Source organism: Felis catus, chromosome B1 (genome assembly GCF_018350175.1).
Source record: "Felis catus isolate Fca126 chromosome B1, F.catus_Fca126_mat1.0, whole genome shotgun sequence".
NCBI lineage: Eukaryota > Metazoa > Chordata > Mammalia > Carnivora > Felidae > Felis > Felis catus.
In genome coordinates this window covers 81,178,812-81,201,334 of record NC_058371.1, presented here as the reverse complement: position 1 = coordinate 81,201,334, position 22,523 = coordinate 81,178,812, and the positions used below count along the sequence as shown (strand labels likewise).

Below are 22,523 nucleotides of genomic sequence, written 5' to 3'. Positions count from 1 at the left end.
CACCTACCCTAGCCTATACACAACCATAAAGTCCTTTCTCCCTTGTTCCCTCTAAGGATATACATTCTGGAATCACAAGTTTACACAGATCAGCGTATTTAGAAACTGGACCTTGGAAGGCTAACGTGACATTTGGAAGTGTTACCACCAGAAAGATGCACAGCTGGCACTGGAACCTAGTTCTACGAGCTGCCCACCCTAGGTTCCTTATCGACCTCCACCCTTACCTACCTCCACCTCACCACTCCTCCACTTCGGGTCCCTGTACTATAAACAACACGTGAATGTAATTTGACCTTCAAGTACCACCTTCTCAATGAAGTCTACCCTGAGTATCCTATTCAGAATTGCAATTCCCACCCCATAGTACACCCAGTCTCTCTTACCTTACTCTAATCTTCTTCTTTTTTTCCCCAAAATACTTACCACTTGATAACTTATTGTTAAGGATTTAATTGTACCCACCCCCACCAGTTCTTATGTTGAAGCTCTAACCCACATGTGGCTGTACTTGGAGACAGGGAAATAATCAAAGTTATAAGAGGGCATCAGGGTGGGGCCCTAACCCAATATGATTGATGTCCCATAAGAAGAGACACCAGGGAGGCACGCACACAGAAGGAAGATCATGGGAGGACACAGCAAGAAGGTGGACATCTTCAAGCCAAAAAGGGTAGCCTCAGAAGAAACCACACCTGCCAGCACCTTCATCAGACCTCCAGCCTCCAGAACTGTGAGAGATAAGTTTCTTTTGTTCAAGTCACCAGTCTTTGATATTTTGGTATGGCAGCCCAAGCAGACTAATCACATACCGTATAATTTTGTTTTTATTTATTATATTAACCATTATGGTCTGTTTCCCTAACTCAAGGGTAGGCTTCAAGAAAGCAATGACCTTAACATTGATGTATCTTGAGTGCCTAGAAGAGTGCCTGGCACATATGAGGCGCTCAATATGTATTTGTGGAATTAATAAAATATGGTAGCTACAAATTAGTGACATCTGATGGTGCTTCACTATTACCTGTGGAAAACAAAAACTAAGAATCCCAAAATATCGGAAGTGCTTTCCTTGGATCTGATCATTAGACTGGGAAAAAGACCTAGAGATAAAAGCTTTGCTATCTACACCATAGCACTTACTGAGGTATCTGTGAGTAATCATTCACTTGGACTCTGGCATTACTAAAGGAGGAGTCCAGAAAAATTTCAAGAAAAGAGGTCCAAATCTGGCCCTTTGGGGCACCTGGCTGGCTCAGACAGTAGAGCATGTGACTCTTGATCTCAGGGTTGTGAGTTTGAGCCCCACGTTGGGCATAGAGATTACTTTAAAAAAATAAATAAAATAAAATAAATAAAATAAAATAAAATAAAATAAAATAAAATAAAATAAAATAAGATAAAACAAAATTTGACCCTTTGGGGACAATGCCATCAGAATCTAAACCAAAGAGAACAATGATGGTCTCTAAAGCAATCCTCATGTATTTCTGACCTCAACCAGGAGGGTGCCTCCTAAGAGGACTTTGTTTATTTAGCATACTTCTCTCCTTTCAACCACTTTTGGTGAAGGGGGTGGGAAGGGTTTGCTAGCCATCTCCTAAACCCTCTCTGGCCCTATTCCTTTCTTCCAGAACCCTTCATAAAATCCTTTTCCAAAAGTATCCTAGTTAGTCACAACAGAATAATTAAGTGGTGTTTTGTCTATTAAGTCTAAAATTGTGATTCTTTGGGAAGGAAGGAATAATATACAAAGTTATGTACTTTTAAAAATGTTCTGTATCTTTTATTTTAAAACTTTTTAAAGTTCTAAGGTGAGGTTAGGAAAGAGAAACTATCGAAGCCCTAGAAGCAAAATCCCAATTTCTAGAGAGAGCAACCTTAAGCTGACACTCTCTGAAGATATAACCAGCTTCTAGAAGTTATTAGTTACGATACATGCATACATACATAAGAATTCAGAAAAAAATTAGCATTGTTAGTACAACTCAGATTTAACAGAACTTCAGTAAGACACTTAAAAAGACAATAGGCAAGCTGATATGTTGCTGGATTATAAATGTGCAGACATTTCATACATGGTTTTCATTCTGACAATGTCAAGAATGACATAAAACTAGTAACTTTCTGGGGAAATGTAAATATAGTTAACAGATCACACACACAAAAACAATGTGGGAAACACTCATTTGCCCAAGTTTTAATTTCCCAAACACTTGTAATTTCCCAACTTAATTTCCCAAACAGATGTAAAATAGAAATATGAAGGCTACCCTCTTATTAAAAAAAACTTTTTTTTGTTTATTTATTTTTTAGAGACAGAGAGAGAAACAGAGCACGAGCAGGGGAAGGGCAGAGAGAGAGAGAGAGAGAGAGAGAGAGACAGAATCTGAAGCAGGCTCCAGGCTCTGAGCTGTCATCACAGAACCTGACGCAGGGCTCGAACTCACAAACTGCAAGATCATGACCTGAGCTGAAGTCTGACGCTTGACCAACTGAGCCACCTAGGTGCCCCTACCCTCTTATCTTTTAATTACCAGAAATATTTATACTAAAAATAGTACATAAAGCTTACATTTTAAAATTAATCTGACTGAATAATTGCCATAGTTTTTTATTATCTTGCTTTTGTTTTTTTATCTTACTTTAAAAAAGACCCATTCTCTTTCTACAGAAAAAGGTAGAATTAAAGATGTTTTCTTTTTTTTGTTGTTTGGGGAAACTGCTATGAAAAAAGGAACAATTTACAATTCACTGCCTCGTCTTTACTTCATTCTTCCCAACACAAAAATCTGTGTGCATATGGAACTAAATTCGTAAAAGACTTTCACAGCCTTTACCCTGACTTCTGTTTATGTATCTTAAAGTTTCCAGATACTCCACTTTTAATGCAGTGAGGAAGCCCCATAATCAAGAGGACTCTGTTCCCAACATTTTAGGACCTGAGCTACTTTGATTATAAATTATGTGTATCTGTAAGTTCACACACTCAAATAGAGCTGGGCTGCCATTTAAAGGAAATAAATCAGCTTTTTGAGGATTTAAAAAGGATGTAAGATAAAGATTCATATGGGAAATGAATAGGAAAGCCACTGGGATAAAATTATCCCAAACTTCCAATTATAATAGGCAAAGATTAAAAAAAAATACACACACACACACATATATATATCCCTCTTTATAGCAAAGGGTGATCAGTTCACGCTGAGATCCCTTCTAAGTGCCCCAACTCCCCCAGGACAATTCTATAAATGTCCGTAATAATAATGCACACACCTAGCATTTGAAAAGTTAACAAAAATTGGTGCTTCCATCAATCACAGGAGGTAGATATTATTACTACCCTTATTTTATAAGTGAGGGAACTAAGAGCCCAAGAGGTTAATAAACCAAACTTTCCAAATCACAGAGACACTAGGCTTCAAGGTTTCTGGCCGAAAATGCACCCAAGCTCTCTCCTTTCCCTCCAAGCGCTTCTGAGAGGGATACTACCAGGGGTTGGACTATGAGCTTTGGAAATAAGAGATGTGGAGTGAACTAGGCTTTGTTAATTATAAGGGAAAGGTGGGACATGATCTAGAGGTAAGGGAAGGAAACGTCCCTTTCTGCAGGAAGAAATTTTGTCAAGATCTAAGAAGGTGGAAGAGGAAGAATGGACTGCACCATGGCCGCTGCTCTTCTGTTTTGTCCATTCCCTCCGGGGAAGGAAGAAGATGACACTTTCCCTGCATTTAATAAGACAGGACTCTCTTTCAGCTCAGAATCTGGCAATTGTGGGGGGCCCCTGGGTGACTCGGTGGGTTAAGCGTCTGACTTGGGCTCAAGTCACGATCTCACAGTTCTTGGGTTCCAGCCCTGTGTTGGGCTCTGTGCTGACAGCTCAGAGCCTGGAGCCTGCTTCGGATCCTGTGTGTTCCTCTGTCTCTCTCTGCTTCTCCCCCTCTTGTGCTCTGTCTGTCTCTCTCTCTCTTTCCCTCTCTCCCAAAGATAAATAATAAACATAGAAAAAAAATTCTTTTTAAAGAATCTAGCAATTTTGTGAATGCTGAAATGCTACATGAAAAAGGTAGGCCATGAAGGATTTTATTTACTACCTCACCCTTCAGCACAGCCAGGCTCTTGGACTTGGAAGGGGCCACAGTTTGGTGGTTTTCAAACAGTGTTCCAAGGAATCCTAGGATAAGCTTCAAGGGTCCCAACAAATGTTTGTTTCAAATTTAAGTTTTTAAGATTCTTTAAACTAATTTAAAACTTAATTTAGAAATGTGCACAGTCATCTGTGTTGTAATGGAGACCCCTAATTTTTACTTGTGTTGACAAGTTAATTGAGTTTCGTATCACTTGTAACGCATTGCCTCCCATTATTACAGGAGTGGCAGAGCTCTAGGAATACATCATTAATAAGGAGGAGACTGGCTCTGCACTGATCTTTCAAAAAATCCAGGCCTGCGCATGTATGTCCATGTAAAACTGTACAGTTGTGATCCTCCTGGAGTCTATGTGCCTGCCTTACATCATCAGGCTTTCTCACCCTCAGCACCACTGACATTCTGGGTAGGGTAAATTTGCCGCAGAGGGCTGTCCTGTACGCTGTAAGATGTTTAGCCGCATCTAAGGCCTCTACCCACTAGATGCCAACAGCACTACCCCGTCATGCAAACAAAAACTCACTGCCAGCTGTCCCCCATGCACACCTCTGGTTGAGAACCACTACCTTAAATTAAATGCCAGGGTGGGTTCAAGTGTATCTACTTTGGTGAAGCTTCCGATCGTGGCCGACAGACAGACAAGTGCAGATACACAGATATATCTAGTCTATCATTTACAAAGCACTTAAAGTGGACCAGGAAGTATGCTAAGTGTTAGTTTATTTGAAATAATTTATTGGCTCTTCACAGCAACCGTACTACTGTCCCATTTTGCAGCTGAGGAATCTGAGACTAGAGAGATTAAATAAATTTCCAAATAACAGTCCATGGAGCAAAGCTGAAGTGGTTACTATTGAATCACAAGTGGCTTTACTGCATAGAGAAAGTGTTAAATGCTTCTGGTCTTATGATAAGGAACGAGGGTGGTTGCTTAAATGTTGTCAACTTGCAAGCAAAAACTTTTCACTATTATACTCTTTTTTCAAGCAGCTGAATAAATTTAATTAAAGGCATCTTGAGATTACAAGGCGAATTGTTACACATCTACTCTCATTGGCCACAGCATCCCTGTGTAAGTGGTGTTTCTTGAAAGTGCAATCGGCAAAATAAATTCAGAAATGTCCTAGGGGCTCACGCTGGTACACGGCCTCTCTCGACCGTAACATTAATTGCATGTTGTGTGCTTATCACGCAGCAACTTGGCTCTGGTTGCTGGACTGTTTGAATAAATACATACAAGAAATGTGAACTTAAAAAATAAAGTTATATTAAAAACACACACATTCTGTGTGTTTTACATATTGAGTCTGCACTTCAGATTCTGTTTGAAAAAAATGAGTTTATTCTTTAAAAAATGAAGTGAAAACCATTACTGTTTCCGCTTCCTTTGTTTCATGATAAGTAAACACAGGCTCAGAGAATGATATGACCTGTTGAAAAGCACACAGATCATTAATGACAGAACCAGAATCAGAGCTCAACCCCCCATATTACAAATAACTACCCAAGTCCCCTTGGCAGTATATGTGAGTACATATGATCTGGCAGGACCTGGGATTATTTGACAACCTGATGCACTTTAGGTGAGGAAAAAAATAAACTGCCTTCTAAAATTATAAGGAAGGCCAAGATTTAGTTCAATAATAATTAATTATAGTGGAGCATGGCTTTTAGATGCTAAGCATATTATATTCAAATAGAATGTTTGAGACATTAGCTAAATATTTTTAAATGTTGCTCTCTAATAAGAAAAACTACTTAATTTGCCTTAAGTAGTTTTATAATTAGTGTTTAGCGAAGTTTTAACCGTCTCCTATTTCTCATTAATCCCCACCTGGGCTCATCTTTATTTCTGTATCAGTGTCCTCAAAGCAAGACCACACAGGTCCCCTATGACAGCTACGACCACAGTACACACACAGTGACAAAAGGGAAACAAAGCAGCCTCCGGGGCAGGGTCAAGGGTAAGAACAACGAGCGGTGCCTCAAGAACTGTAAAATAAATAAATAAGGTTTTCCTCCATGAACTAAACTAGCAAAATCAACACATCATGAGCAAAAGTAGCTATCTGTAGTAATCTGCTTAACAGACAGGGTATCTCCCATGTCGAGAGCAGGAAGGACAAGTCCTGAAGAACCAATCAAGGCACGAGTCGATGTGAAAGAAAGCTGCATTTTAAATTTATTCTATTAACACGTACAAAGAATGAAATGTATGAACAGCAGTGAAGTGATTTGTATGTATGAACAGCATGAAGTGACTTGAGACTTGAAAAAGAAAACCTAAAGATTGGATAATATGTTTCCAACACTTTTCAGGGAAGTTGGTGACCATCTGCCCCAAATGACATCTCCTCTTGATTGTTATACTTGTCATTTTAAATTACCATGCTGACATTCTGGTTTACACAACAGTTGTTAAATGATTTTTGTCATTGTGGAACACCCAGAGAGTTTGAAGAACTCTAGGCTGTGGTAGACTATAAAATGGCCATAATGGAGGGGCGCCCGGCTGGCTCAGTCGGTAGAGCATGTGACTCTTGATCTTGGGGTCCATGCGACTCCTGATCTTGGGGTCGTGATGCAGAGCTTACTTTAAAAAAAAAAAAAAGAGGCCATAAGGATTCCCTCCCTGAAGCCCCACCCCCTTGGAATGGGACTTTGCAGCTCCTCCCATCAAGAGGTGGAGTCCATTCTCCCACTCCCTGAATCTGGGCTGGAGCTGTGACATGCCTTGGTCAACAGAAGGTGGTGGAAGTGAGGTTGGGCCAGTTCCTAGCCTAGCCTCCAAAGGCCTTGTGCACTTCCACTCTCTCCTTTGGAACCACGCCCGGCTGCCGTGTGAACGAGCCTGGGCTAGCCCACTGAAGGGTGAGAGACTCTGAGGAACAGGGAGAATTCATCCTAGCTGAGGCTATGCTAGACCAGCCCTCCCCCAGCCCATGTGGCCACGGACTTTAGATGGATGGGTCAGCCTCGAGAGACCCAAAGAAGCACCCTGCTCAAACCATGTCCAAATTGCCAATTCACAAAACCCTAAGCTAAGTAAATGGCTATTAGTTTGAGCTGCCAAACTGTGGAGTAGTTTGGTACTGAACTAACTGTGTGAGACACTCCAGTTCTCAGACTTGGCCTTACAAGCTGAGGGCCTGGAACACGGGACTCGAGACCACACCAAGGGACTCACAGTCTTCAAGGCTCCCTTTGAACAGCTGCCTCCTCTCCGCAGACCCCCCTCTGCTCCATCTTCTTTCTTCTAGCACTATGGGGCTGATTGTGAATTTGCAAACCTTTTTTAAGTGAAGTAATATCACAGCCTCAGAAAACCTGACTTCTAGGATGTGACTAATGGAATATCTTTCCTATAATCCATCATGAAATGCATCGTGGATGGTACAAAGATAAAGATGTTACAAAAGAAACATTATCTGTTCCCTTCCTCCCACCCCAACACAAACCACAGCAACTTGAAACAGTTCAAGAGGCAAGACTAATGATACACAAGCAATAGAATGAACTACGCAAATAATACCACCACCAACCTGAGCGATAAAGACTCTAAATATCACTGGAATTCACAGGGGGTGGGACGGTTGGCAGTAAAGACCAGAATAACAGGAAAAGGCTCTACTGAAGAAGGGGGAACCAAAATATTCTTTGAAGGATGGCCAGCATTTGCATAGGCCACACAGTAGGGGCGAGCATCACAGGACTGGGCCCCAACATTGCTAGAAATTCTCTACAAAGATGCAGAACCACTGCGTGTCAGAGGTGCATTAAAATAGTTAACTTAGTTTTAAGAACAAAATTATTCTTTTTTGAAAATTCTTATTCTGCCCCTCCCCCATTTTACTTAACGAGGGGGAAGATCTATGGAACGCCACAGTTCAAATTACCAGACCCCTGGAACAACATGAGTGAAAGCAGAGAGACGGTAGTGAGAGGCGTGTTATGTATGAGCTGGTGAGGACTGTCAACATTTTTCCAGACAGGAGTGAAGATACTGTTACTCTGTAGAAAGATGTCAGCCAGGGGCATAACCTGATGCAAGAGGTATTAGAAGAAGAGTCTGTTAGAATGTCACTGGAGGGCCTAGAGGGGGGCAGCTGGGGTGGAGAAGGCACCAGGGAGGGCAGCTAAAGGGGCAAGCTGGCTAGGTGTGAGCTGATGGCCAGGAGACGCTGCACGCAGAGGGATGGATTATAGATATATTTTGAAGACACAAAAAATTTAACCAGATTAGTGACTGAATTAGCATGCATTAGAAATGATGCCATGGTTTGAAGCCAAGGAAAATAAACAGCGAAGCAGACGGAGGTCAAAAGACAGTTCGCTCAACTGAGAAAAAAAATTAGGTAATAGCTAATTAAGTGGTCATGAGCCAAGGCTTTGCAGTTAGGCAGAGCTGAATCTTTGCTCTCTCCCTTGTAGCTAAAACCTTTTAAGCCTCAACTTCCTCATCTATAAAATAGGTTTAGTGATATTGACCCTCTATGCTTTCAAGAGGGTTAAATGAGAAATTGCATGAAGCCATTGGCACAGTGCCCCACTCACTGTAGACGCATTTGATTAGTAATATGAAAATAGTAGTAGAAATAGAAACAATAGTAATGAACAATAACAAGTAGAAGAAAACGTACTTCTGAAGAAAGGAAGAAAATGACTTGGATTCAGGTTTGCAGAAACACAGACTTTGATACATTTTCCCAAGGATCTATCAAGATAAAAAATTATTCTCAGGGCAATTCTAGAATTAGGTATACTCCATCCAACACAGTGAGGAAAGAAAGATCTGGATTCCAGTCATGACCCTTTTACAGTTAATCTCGTTGAGTCTTGCTCTTTGTCTACATGCTTGTCACGAGACAATGTATTTGGAAACACGCCATGCACTGTAAAGTCCTACGGAAATATTAGTTGGCCTTACTGTTTTTACTATTTGCACTAAGTAATTCCTGAAAAGCCTAAAAGAATTAATGCAACTTCCAATGGGGTCTAACATACAGCATTCAGAGAATGGCTCCCTGCTGGGGACTCTTAACTCTGAGACAGCAAACAAGGTCAAAGAACACAGCCAAGTTTGATTGTGCTGCCTCCTTACTTTGTGATTTGGGGTATAGGCAGCCTTGGGGAGCGAATGCTGGAACCAGTTCCGTCACTTATTGGGAGTGTCAACTTGGGCAAGTCTCTTAATCTGTTTCTCAGTTTTCATCTGTAAAATGGGAATACAAATACTATCTACCTACAGAGTTGTTATGAAGATCAAATAAGTTAAATGGCACAGAGTAAGCACTACCTGAGTGATCGCTGAGGAAAAATAAGAAACAATGAGTAGACGTCACAAAATCTCCGCAGACATTTCTGTACATGTGTGTATAACTCCAGGCCCCCTTTCTTATAAGGCTACCTGCTCTTTTTGTGACTCAGATCAGTCCTTGTCTCATGGAGTGGCAAGTCATTGAAAAACAGGAGACACACTCTCTCTCATATATATGAATCACCACTGGGGTCAAAAAAAAAAAAATCCAGGATTTCAAAAGGGCATTCAGGCTGCCTGCACCGATAAGGTCCTAAATGCAGCTTCCGACACCAAGAATTTCAGTCACATGATCAGTGAGTGCTCATCATGAGAAAAGCAGGGCAGGGTTAAAAAGTAAGGTCAGGGGCGCCTGGGTGGCTCAGTCGGTTAAGCGTCCGACTTCAGCTCAAGTCACGATCTCGCGGTCCGTGAGTTCGAGCCCCCCGTCGGGCTCTGGGCTGATGGCTCAGAGCCTGGAGCCTGCTTCCGATTCTGTGTCTCCCTCTCTCTCTGCCCCTCCCCCGTTCATGCTCTGTCTCTCTCTGTCTCAAAAATAAATAAACGTTAAAAAAAAATTTTTTTTTAATAATAAAAAAAAAATAAAAATATAAAAAAAAAAAAAAAGTAAGGTCAGGGCGCCTGGTTGGCTCAGTCGGTGGGGTATGTGATTCTTGATCTCCGGGTTGTAAGTTCGAGCCCCACGTTGGGTCTACGTAGAGATTACTTAAAAAAAAAAAATCTTAAAACAATAAAATGAAATAAAATAAAAAGGGCCAAACTGAGGGCATAAAGGAAGGTTGTTAAAAATAAACCCACTGGAGAAAGCACGTTCAGGGATGGGGAGCGGGAGCCCCTGGCTACTGGCGCTGAAGTCTTAGGGCATGACAGGCACAAGGACAGCAGTTACTTGCAAGAAGGCTCATTGGTAAAGATGTTTTATAGAAAGCCAATCAGAGCCACCAGGAGATAAGGACCACCTGGTTTACTGGGTATCTCCCACCCCTCCTTCTCCAGCAGCACAAACAAAGGCATCGCAGGATAGGGCAGCTGCCATTTACAGACTAACTGTATTGTGAGGGCAGATGCATCCAGTTGTGTGAAAGAGACAGAAGCAGAAAGAACAAAGGCCTGCAGGAAACGGCAAGATAGGACACAAACACATTCACCAAATCACCTGTATTTATACAAGAAAGCCTTTGCTGTTGTAACCGCTGAGCTCCTAATAAACCAGAAACAATTCGGCCTGTACCCATTTGTAAGTCCCTGCTTTAAAAATGCCATCTCTGCCGAGTTAGAATTATTTCAGACTCAATTTTATAAAATTAATATAATGTGGGAGACAGTATAAAAAAAAATTCTTTTTGCCAGTTTTCCAAATTAAAAATAGTTGAAATGACTTGTATCTTTTATTTTGGAAAACCAGCGACAAAAAGATATTCCCAGCCCGCGACCGGAGATGCCAAGTTTCTGTCAACTGCTTGGTTACAAATGGAGAGTTAGAATTAAATTTTGTATCTTGAAGAGTATAGCTCTGAGGAAGAGAAATGATGCAAAGACTATTGCAAGCAACTGTTAATCAGGCCTCTAAGGATGACACTCCCAGCTCTTTGATGTTCTAGAGGAGTCTCGAGACTTTCTGTTTCCAACTGGAGAACACTAAAATGCTTCTTTTCACTCCCCTGTCATGAGGCCCCACAAGGAAAAACAAGGGGCTCAACAGACATGACTTACCCAGGCCTCTCATTCATGTCAACATTGACCTGTGGTGAGTGCCCCAGACCCTTCTTGCACCACCAGGCCCCTTTGAGTGGTCTGCGATAGAAAGTAAGGGGAGAGAGCTTTACTTGAAACAAACACCACCACCACCACCAACAGCAACAAAAAACACTAAAAACCCCACAAAATGAAGGTGTACTGAAAAAACTTTCTCAGGTACCAAGTTCACATTCCAGGTCAACAGGGCCTCAGTCCTGGCTGCACATTAGAGTCATTTGAGGATTTTATTTTTTATTTTTTAAAAGTTTATTTACTTATTTTGAGAGAGAAAGAGAGCACAAGTAGGGGAGGGGCAGAGAGAGAAGGAGAGAGAGAATCCTAAGCAGGCTCCGCACTGTCAGCGCAGAGCCCAACTCGGGGATCAAAGTCACGACCCGTGAGATTCTGACCTGAGCCAAAGTCAGACGCTTAACCGGCTGAGCCACTGTCTCATCTGAAGATCCTAAAGACAACACCAATGACTAGGCCCTTTGCTAGACCAATTAAACCATAACTTCTGGGAGTGGGGCTGGGCCCTGGCATTTTTGAGAAACTCCCCCAGGTACATACAATGTGCAGCTAGTTTAGAACTGCTGCTAGTTAGGGAAAAGAGGTCCCAGGAGCAGCAGGAACTGAGGCACTCCGTGGTTGGGTGAGCACCTCTCCCAGCACATCCCAGTCACGCGACCACTAGCCCACTTGCTCTGATGGTCCGCGACCTGCCGATGCCTCTGGCTCCCAAGAAAGATCTATGCAAATATGTAGGGCTGTAGCCCTCAGCCTACCTCTGAGGCTGAAACCCTGAGCGAAGTTTACAAAATGATTTTTTCCATCAGCCCAGAAAGCAGCGGGGGCTTCCCTATCCTCTTCTCTGAATCAATTCCAGTGCTGAGCCTGGAAGGCTCGGTTCTAGGGAGCCACATTAATCTTGTAGGACTATGGAATGTTAAATGTGGGCTCAGGCAGAGGAATTGTTGATAGATCGGAGAAGGGGTTTGATTTCACAATCACATATACTGGGAAACCTCAAAACAGAGGTGGGGTGGGAGAAGGATTTAGAGTCTGTTTAAAACAGCATTCTACCAGCGATTTTTAATCCCTCTGGGTTCCATGAAGTCATCTTTATGCTTAGTTTTAGTTGAAGGAGCAAGAAAGACTTCCCTTAATAACCAAGCAAGAAAGAATCAAGTGTTTTCCATCTCTCTTTGGGAAACAAGTAGGTATGTACACGCTTGAATTTGTCACTGTGCTCCAGTTCTGCTGTGATGTGGCTGGCACAGAGACTCGCGGACTCGGTGCCCACAAACAGCTGCACCCTACAGTCCCAGCAGGTGCACGCACAGAGCCCAGCTCAAAATTCGTCGCAAGAACAATGGCGCCGTTATGACACCAAGGGACAAGGCCTCATACTGACCACCACTGCACGACATCTGACGATGGCGAGAGCTAGAAACTCAGCCACAGCTCCCTGGGATCTGGCCTTTTGGTCCCAGGATCATATTCACAGACGCAGCCAGGTAGAGCACCACAGTGACAGCAGCTATCAATTATACGGCCCAACCAACCAGAGAGTTAGTGGAATTAAAGAAAAAACAAATCCCTCCAGAAAATGTATTCCTTTGCTTTTAACGTATCTTCTCCTCCTGCGGGCTGCACTGCCACAGTCACCAAGTTTACATTTACATCCAAATATGCACACACAAAAAAAATTACCGATGCATCTCACTCCCCGGTGACTTTGTAACAGGTTGCTAGGTAACAGTGCATACAAGTCAGGTTTCAGGACCTCTAGTAAGCCACCATAAAATAACTGCATGGGCCTTTTGCATAAATAGTGTGCATTTGTTATCTGTTTCCTTATGCCAATTGATCAGTCAGTAAATACTCTGACTGCCAAACTGTAAACAAGTACCATCAATAACTGAGAAAACAGATCACAGTGTAAGGCTTTAGTGCAGGGAGGGTCTTTCACCCCCAACCCACTGACTGGCTTCTCTGGAGTCTTTCTTGTTTGCAGTGCTGGCTCTCAGCAGGCTGTATCTTATGCTCCCTGAGACTGGGTCTGGAGCTAATTACAGCCTGAGCCCAGCGGGAGTAGTGGATTATACACCAGCGTTTTATCCAAAGACCAGTCCTTCCTTCACCACCTCTCCCCCTCCTCCAGATTTAAAAACTTCCTGCAGTCCTGGAGTAAAGGCAGTAACCCCGGTACTAAGAGCTACTCACCCCTACCTAGTATCCCCCTGGCTGTTGAGGAAGGAAATGTCCCATGTTGAAACCCTGCTAAGTGAAAATGCCATTTGCATTCTTTCCCTTAGGAGTGCACTGGAGGAGCCCAGAAAAGGAGCCCCTTTTGCTATAATATTGGTGGCAGAGACCATCAAAGAAGAACCGGTGACCTCCCCACCACCACCAGAGGCAAAGCCTGAAGGATCAACAGCAAAAGGAAAACTATAAGCATGCATTCCCCCACATTTTCAAAATGTTTAAATATAAAACTCAAAGACTCTGCAAGCACATTTTCCCCTAGATTGGGGCAGAAGAGGGAGAAGGCAGCAGAGGGGTAGAGAGGAAGAGAGAGTCCCCTGTTCTTCAAGGCCATGGACAGATGCACTTGGCTCCGGGTGGCCTGACCATTTCCAGCCGAGGACTCCCCACCCCTGGCTGCCCGTAGGCGGGCTGGCGTGCCTCACTGTTGGTCATTCCTGGTCATTTCTGATGCCTCATTTCCGTCCCCTGCTTTTCCCCATGACTACCAACTAGTATTGCACGCTCCTGAGGGGCAAAGATCTGGGGTGCTGGGGACGTTCCGAGAGCCCTGACTGAAGTGTCACTGAGCAAAGGGACTTCTGAGCGGGCAAAACTAAACCTCTATTTCACCTGGCAATGACATTTAGTGAAATGCGACTCACAGTCCATTTAAAGGAAGGCGGTGACCAATTATTCTCCATTTAAAAGGGTATTGTCAATCTCCAAAGAGCTGAAATGGCATTTGGAAATCATCGTGGGGACTGCCATCTTCACTGAAAGACAGAACCAACTCTCAGCCGACCTTTCCCCACCCTGCACATCTCTTTTACAATTTAAAATCATACTTTTAAAAATGTAACCAGTAGAAGCACAATCCCACATCGTGTTTTATCATTTCCAAACAGTCAGGAAAAATAGTGCTCCCTCAATATTGCCACACCCCCTATTCAACTCCACAACTTAACCAAAGAAATTGGGGGGAAAAAAGGACAAAAACAAAAACAAAAAAGTCATGTATAAGCTGACAATGAATGTGATGTCAATTAATAATAAATATTGATAACCTACTTCATCTTCTTTCCAAAAGGCAATGGGGCAGGTGAGAAAGAATATTTTTTTTTAAGTTTTTTTTTTTAATTTCACTTTACATGAGGCACCTAAAGTAGTTAAATTCATAGAGGCAGAAAGTGGAATAGCCGTTTCCAGGGGCTGTGGGGAGGGTGCAACGGGGAACTATTGTTTAATGGGTACAAGGTTTCCATGTGGGATGATGAAATGTTCTGGAGATGGACGGTGGTGATGGTTACACAACAGGAATGTACTTGGTGCCAAAAAACTATACACTTAACAATGGTTAAAATGGTAAATTTCACGTAAGGCGTATTTTATTACAACAAACATTTTTCCAGCGGAGAAAATTACGTAAAGGTAATTTTTATCATTTGCTCAAATTTTAAAACTGTAAGTCCCGACAGTAGTCTGTGTGTATATCCAGAGACTTTATATGTCCTTTAAAACTCTTTCAAATTAAGGCAATAAAGAAACTGAATAGTGCAAACTGAGAGATGTTCCATACAAGCACTTTAAAAGAACCAAACGCAGAAACAAGTTAAATATGGCCCAAGGTCACACAAAGAACTGTCACCAATTTGGCTCACCATGTGTCCTGCCCCCCATAACAAGAACCCATAAAGGGGAAAAAACCAGAAGGAAATCAACAAGACCTGTTGTTTCTAGACCCAAACCACAGAGATGCCTACTTCCAAAGGACTGGGAAAAAAAAAAAAAAAGTCAAGGAGAAAATTCATGAAGGTGCAAACTAGCAGAATTCAAAGGGCTCTTGAAATCACCTAGTACTACCAGCTTATTTTTACAGATGAGAATCCTGGGAGAGAGAGAGAGAGAGAGAGAGAGAGAGAGAGAGAGAGAGAGAAAGAGAGAGAGAGAGAGAATACAACCCTATTCAAGTACCTGACAGCTTCATGAGAAAATCAGACGCCATCTTAACAGAGATGTCCTGGCTGAACAATGCTGACGCACTGTTGGCCACATACTCGGAGGGGTCTTTCAGCTTTGTGTGGTTGGCCGGCCTGTCGGCAGCATTCAGAGTAAAGGAGGTTGGCAGGCCGTTATCTTCCTTGGGTTCCTCCTTCACCAGCAAAGGCGAGACGCCAGCCCCACCCTGGCTAGTCCTCTCTGGAGTGTTGGACGTCATCATGGTCCCCACTAGCTCTGTCCCTCCTCCTTCCCTTTGCTGCCCCAGGCAGGCACTGTCACTGAGGTGGGGAGATCCCTTGACATCTGGGTCTGGGATCTCCTCCTTCACCTTGGCTTCTGTCCTCAGGAAATGCTGATGGCAACGCATGTGGAGTTTCAGGCTGAAGTGGCGTGAGGAGGTAAAAGGGCATAGCTGGCACTGAAAGGTCTCTCCCCGGTCCTGGTGCTGATGAACCTGACGGAGAAGCAAGAAGAATGAGCTGTCCACCATGTGCTTACGGAAAATGCCTCGTCGTACATCCGGACTATTCGTCCGCAATTTCCTCACAGTACCAGGGCTGGCCCAGGAAATAAAATCATCAGAGGAGAGGTTTGTTACTGTGCCCCAAGTAATGAGGTCCGTCCCTAAACATAAAGCAGATCCACGTAGGTTAAAAGTCCATTATTAGAGCCACACTCACAACTGAGGATGCTGTCTGCCAATGGAGGCTGTGTTTAGTAGAATCCTCCAAATAATTTAGTCATCTCATCTCGGTTGGTCTTTGGAGAAAATATAAACCCAGCAGAATTCGAACTTACATAATTACCAGCTGGGGGTCAAAAGAGGCAACCTGTCAAGCAATTCCTCTCACAATAATAAGTTGCGTGTACCCAATCATTGTCACTCAGAGAATTAGTTATGTTTTGCAAACACAATTTCAATTTTCAAAATGCTTCTCTGGGTAATTAAGAATGTGGAAAATGACGTCTCCGGAGTATTCCCGTTTCATAGACAGGGAGACTGAGACCCCTGTGTAAGTGGCTTAAGCAAAATTACATATGAAGAAAGCACAGCAGAGTGGGAGAAAAACCAAGGTCTGATCTCCCCCAGGTATTCTCAGCAAGGTGAAACCAGGGTCTCCAAACGTGGTTCTATCAGGCTCCAGATTCTGATGTGGGCAATGAAGAATGCAGACTTTTAAATCCAGTTCCAGTCTCGCACGCACAATACCTGTAGAAATTGTACGAAACTTTTCTCTTCCTGTCCCTACCAAAATGTAGTGCTTGAGAAAGTGAGGAAATCATTGCACTGGCCTGAGCCAGGCTTCGAGCTGGCAGGTGCTCATAAGCGTGTAACTTCCCCATTCAGCTCTGCCAATGTACTTCAGGGCTGACCTGCTACACCCTGCTATTTCAGGACTGCCCCTCCCTTGTGTAGAAACTGCCAATTGTGTAGATTTGGGCCAAATGATTTGGGGGAGTTGTGGGATCTGGACAAACAAGTGATCGGGATTTCAAAACCAAAACAGAACTGACTCCTCATCTTCCAGTGGTGACCTAAACGGGATTTGAACCCAGGTCTAACAAAGGTTAAAGGCTAGTTTGTTAATTCACTGCACTACCTGGACCCTCTGCATAGGCTTCCTTTCCAAAAGAGCAAGTTTTACTACAGCTGTTTATGCATTCTGAATGCAATCCAAGAGCATTATTCACCAGCCAAAACATACTTTTAAATAATGTTAAGTGACCAACAAAAGCAAAGAAATTAAAAGTTAATGGTGAGATCCTGTCGCTACAGCACCCCACTGTGGCTTTTTGAAAAAAACAGTCGAAGAGGTTCTGGGTCCCCCAAAGCATAAATTTCTCAGAAATAACCATATAAACTTAAATTCAGTTGCAGCAAGGCCTTGCTTGTTAAAATGCCTCCGCTCTGCCAGGTTGGGAGGGGCTGGGGGTAGGTACCCGTTTGTCCCTGGTCGTTAACATCACCTCTCTCTGTTCTGTCACAACAAAGAGATCTCACTCTGGAGCTGATCATTTCATTTGCTTTCTCACAGAATCGTCCACCTAATTCACACAGGACCAGGCACCCTGGGGGGGGTTCGGGCACAGCCCCACAGGACCCTGGCAGATGCTGCCAAAGGCGTGCCCAGGAACCAGGTGGTAAAGGTCACGGGGCTGAATGCTTTCCTGGGAGCAGAGCGGTGGGGCAGATTCCGTTTCAGAAGTGTCCTTACATCTATTGACCCGGGAGAGTAGAGGAGCTAATCCAAGAACAGGAGCTCTGGAAGCAGCTTCTGGAAGAAGGAAAAGGACAGAGAGAGAGAGCCCAAGTCCTCAAGGCGAAAGGGAGCCCTGGACTGAAAAGAGTCTGTGCTCAAGTATTTTACGTGGCTTCTCTTCCACCAGATCCTGGCCTTGCTATATTTAGTTGTGGAAAAATCAGTGTCGGTTTAAAGGAAAAACAGTGGCCGAGGTGTTGACTTTCGCACTTATCGTTTTATTTGAGCTACACCTTCCCAAAGGGGCTGTATGTCGCATTTGGCCTTCGAGAGAAGTATTCTCTCTACCTTCCAGCTGTGGTTTCTTCCCTTCTGTCCTGACAGAAAAGCACTTTCTGTTATAACTGTAATCTCTTTAGCCTAACACTGGCTTTAAAATCCCTCCAAGTCTGCTAACGTGAAGAAATGCTTGTCTAAAGCATATCATTCCTTCCAGGCCACGTAAGAGACGTCCTTACTGACTGGTCATTTTGCACGGGGCACCTAAGGGCTGGGAATAGAAGGCACTGTTACATCATTAGGTCCATCTCCTGGTGGCGGTCGGATGGACATAAGGAAAACTTTGGCAAACATCTGCTCCACCCCCTTAGGGGACCAGGCCAGACAGGGAAGGGGCATCCTTGGGAATCACAGCTCCTTAAATGGCAGGCCTGAGACCGGCAGAGCTCAGCGCTCTGACCCTTGTCCAGTCTCTTACCATTACTTCATCAGTGTTCTTTATTTTAGCAGTCCTCACCTTTTCTGTTCAATCTTAGCTTACGAATTTCACATTTAATTCCCCTATGCTCACTCATCCAGGAAAGTTGTAAAAGACTTAATGGAAATCTAAGATAACCCTGAGGAAGCTGGAGGCATTTACAAGCTCCTTCCTCAGCTGCCCATAAAAACATTTGCGAGATCTACGAAGGAGGAAAGGCAGGTTTTCAAAAAAATGTACAGTGCCCAGCACCCGGTAGGAACACGGTAAATACAGTCCTTATTGAACAAATAAAGGAGAATCCCAATTTGTCTTAAATAAATCTATGTCATCATTATAGAAGGATGTATGTTAGAATAACAATAGTGGTGATTTCTGTGTGATGGGAGTGAGGGTCAATTTTATATTCTTGTTGTTTACCAGTTTTTTTTTCTAAATTCTCAGCATTAAAGATATATCACAAAAAAAAAGGCAATAAAATTTAGAGTAAATTCTTTATACCACATCATTAACCTATTTCCAAATGTAAACACTAAATCAGACAACTTTTGGATAATAATGACCAGGTTGGCTACATTTACTGAGTGTTCTCCATGCCGGGCATTGTATTAAGTTGCTTTATGCCCATTATCTCATTTAACCCTTATAACGACTCCAGGAGATAGACTGGATGATTATCTCCATGAATGGAAACAAAGGCTGGGAGAGGTTAAATGATTCACCCAAAGTCTCACAGCTACTAAAGTCGTGGAACTGAGATTCTAACTAAGGTCTTTCTGACCGCACACAGCTTGAGATCTTAATCTACAGGTGACACTGCCCCACTTCACAGGCCGAACTCGTTTTAGAAAATCTATTCATATTTGTAGTCTCTGGTGAATGCAGCAGAAGCAGAAGCTATCCATTCACAAGACCACCGCCATCATATTCCTGTGTGGACTATACTTACAAAATCTCTCTAAAGTATGTTGAATCCAAACAAAACCATGAATTCTTTAATTAAAGAAAGAAAATGGCCCATATGCGAGGTGGAGAACAGAGAAAAGAAACAGTACACCATTTGATAAAATTAAACTTGCATGAGCCCTTCTCACACATCCCTTATCAAAAGCTGGAGTCGTAGCTCAACAGGTTAGGACACCATGAGTTTGAATAAAGTAGTAATTTCACACAACTGCTTTATTGTACTGGTTATTGATTTGTTCTGAAAGCATTCTGAGACCCCGCGACCCGCAAAGCCCTCGCGGCTCTCATCTGTAACACTGTCATGGCCGACCGTCTGTATCATCAAGGCACCCAACTCATCTCCCTGTAGCTTCAGGGTCAGTAGTTCCTGCTATTGAAAACCCAGCTTTTTTTTTTTTTTTCCCCCATGGGTTTATAAATAGGTTGTTTTATGTGACCCTGAGCTGAAACCAAGCTTACAAGGTGTCAGGCTAGATGCAAGTTTTCTGCTCACTGAAGCTTTAAATTTGTCAGACCTGATTTCTAAACACAGCGTAGGACATAGTAAGGAAAACAAATTTTAGTTTTAAAGGCATTTCTTTGGAAGTCTCGGCCTGCTAATGAAACCCACTTTGCAGGTGTAAAATACGAGATTTTATTTTGGGAAGAGGTGATAGAGGATGAGGAGGGTGAAAGGAAAAACTAAGTAGGCTCAGTTAAATCCAACCAACCAGAACTCCTGGTTAAATGGATTCTGAAGATGAAGGGCATGCTACTCTCAGGAGAAAAAGGCAAATGATAGAAAACAAATTACATCATGGATTTAATTTTTTTTTTAATCTTCTGAGCTATTTCCTAAAATTAGGAGACGTTCTGTCCGATCACATTTTTTTTAGAGCTACAATTATAAACGGTGATCACTGATCTATTCAGAAGGATTAGACTACATGGCTTTGAAAAAAAGCAAATATCTTAATTACGTACATGCACAATACTTCTTATGGCAGGAAAGTAAAAACTTCACAATGTCAACGGCCAAACCATATTGAAAATATCAGTGGAAAAATGAAGGTGTTTACTGAAATTAAATAACCACTATTGAACATTTCTGTGTCAGATACTTTGCTAATATTATCTCCTTAAATACTAACAAGAACTCTTCCAGATAAACAATATCATTCTCATTGAACAGATGAGAAAATTGAGAGCCTGACATTCATTTGCTCAAGGCCTTTAGCTAGTAAGTTTCACAATAAGATGTAAATTCAGGTCTATCAAATTCAAAAGCCCATGCTCTTTTGATCTTGTGATTTTCTTCCTTGAATTTCAGGGGAAACCTTTATTAGTAATGGGGTCTGCCAGAAAGCTATCTAGATGACTAAGTTTTCTCCATCTCATGTACGAGTGAAATACAGAGTCTAGACAAATCTCTTATATGCTTATTACCAGTGCAAACTCCCCAGCCGTTTTTAAAAAGACATTGAAAACAATGTCCTTATATGTTTGGTAAGTGTGATCCTGGGAATTAGGACAGCACAAACACTGAGAGCTTCAGGAGGACTCAGTCCTGTCAGATACGCGCCCCCACTCCCGCCCCCACCCCAAGCCTCACAGAGGGCAAAAGTTAAAGCCCAGGCTTCTCTGAAGGTTCTCACACTTCCTATAAGGCGTCTCTGGGTGTTCCTGTGAGTTTGTACGCTGGAGAGCAAAGCAAAAGCAGAAGAGGGGCAGTTGCCTCTGGGGCGCAGGTCCAGCAGCCCGTCGTCCCATACTGGTCTTCCCTGCCCTTTGCTCTTCCCTAAGTCTTCCTCCCGGCGCCCCAGACATGTATTGCCACGCAAGGCCAAGGTAGGCTGCTTCTCCCCAATAGGAAAGGACGGCTCTACATCATGTCTATTATTTGGATACTGGAGCTTCTGTTTGGTTTTACGTTCTTGGTTGTAAAACGAACGGGCAGACTGTCACAAGGAGACCCTTTCGAGCGTGCTTCATTTGCGCCACCAGCTACCTCAAGACGAGGAGCACTGAACGCCACAGGCTCCACCAGCGGCCCCTCTCCCAGGAGCCTCCTGCACTGGACCGTGTGCAAGAGCTCTGGCTGTGCCTCCCTGTCCGTGAGGCTCATCCGCAGCTGCCTTACCTTCATGTGGGATTTGAGATTGTCCTTGCGAGCACACCGGAATGGACAGAGCGGACACTGGTGACTTTTTAAACCTGTGTGGATCACCATGTGCCGCTTCCAGTAACTCTTCCTTTTTATAACCAAACCACATATCGGACACTGGAAAGGTTTCCCGCTTTCCTCTTCTGAGGCTTGGAAGAGGGAGAAAGAAAGAAAAAATTGAGGAAAATTCAAAGGTACATTGCATCCAGCACTAACTCACATGCACTGCTATATAAAGAACACTAATAATGATCCGGTATTTTTCCTGGGCAATTCCAAGGCTTTCTCCATGAAGAAGTTTTATTACTGCTTTTCTCCCAGTAGAAACCCACATCCATCTCATTAATTCCATGTGGCTTCCATTTTTCAAAATTTGATCATGCTGCCGTGGGAAAGTCTTACTTTCAAAGGCCATCTCACACTTAGGAAGGCATCTGCAAAGGGGCTCTGCCTGGCCTGTCCTCGTTCAGCCCAGAGAAGCTTGACTTCGGGGGCTTTGTTTCCCGAAGGAAACCTCCGGATTTGAGGCCGTATCTGAATTCCTAAACTTAGAAAACAGCAAGAAATAAAGACAGGGAAAGACGCACTGCACCACACTGAAAACCAAAGAGCCATCATAAGCCTCACACACCAAACTCCTATGGCGACAAATTTTAGGATCCTACCGCGGACGTGGCTAGTTAGTCATGTCTGGAGCAAATGCTACTGCCAATTTAGCCATCAGGGGGTCTTAAGGTCAGGGCTTTTCCCCCACCCGTTTCTGTCCCTCTGGTTGCCACTAACAAGATGCACTGCCTTCTCTGAACTGGGCCCCACAACCCACTTTGGGAAGAGCTACAACGAGGCAGTCGCGAATGCTTCCATTTTTCAGGAACGCAAACAAACCAACTACTTCCCTCCAAGGAAAGCTAAGCTAACTCTCTCCTCCATCCCCTCAGGAAAGGGTCTCTTTGTGACACTATGCAGCTACACTGCTCAGTGTCACGCTCACGTCTGCAATTTGGAG

The 22,523-nt window shown here is 43.2% G+C and overlaps 1 protein-coding gene across 12 annotated transcripts in view; it reads right to left on the bottom strand.

Annotated features, from left to right (window-relative positions):
* Positions 1 to 22,523, bottom strand: part of ZNF827 (zinc finger protein 827) — a 174,789-nt gene that overhangs the window by 110,575 nt on the left and 41,691 nt on the right. For all 12 annotated transcript variants that reach the window (XM_045055801.1, XM_045055802.1, XM_045055806.1 and 9 more), the window contains exons 3-4: positions 21,494 to 21,666; positions 15,424 to 15,904 (exon numbers count right to left, since the gene is read on the bottom strand). In XM_045055801.1, coding sequence (XP_044911736.1) covers positions 15,424 to 15,904; positions 21,494 to 21,666 — 654 coding nt within the window. The remainder of the gene's footprint in view (positions 1 to 15,423; positions 15,905 to 21,493; positions 21,667 to 22,523) is intronic.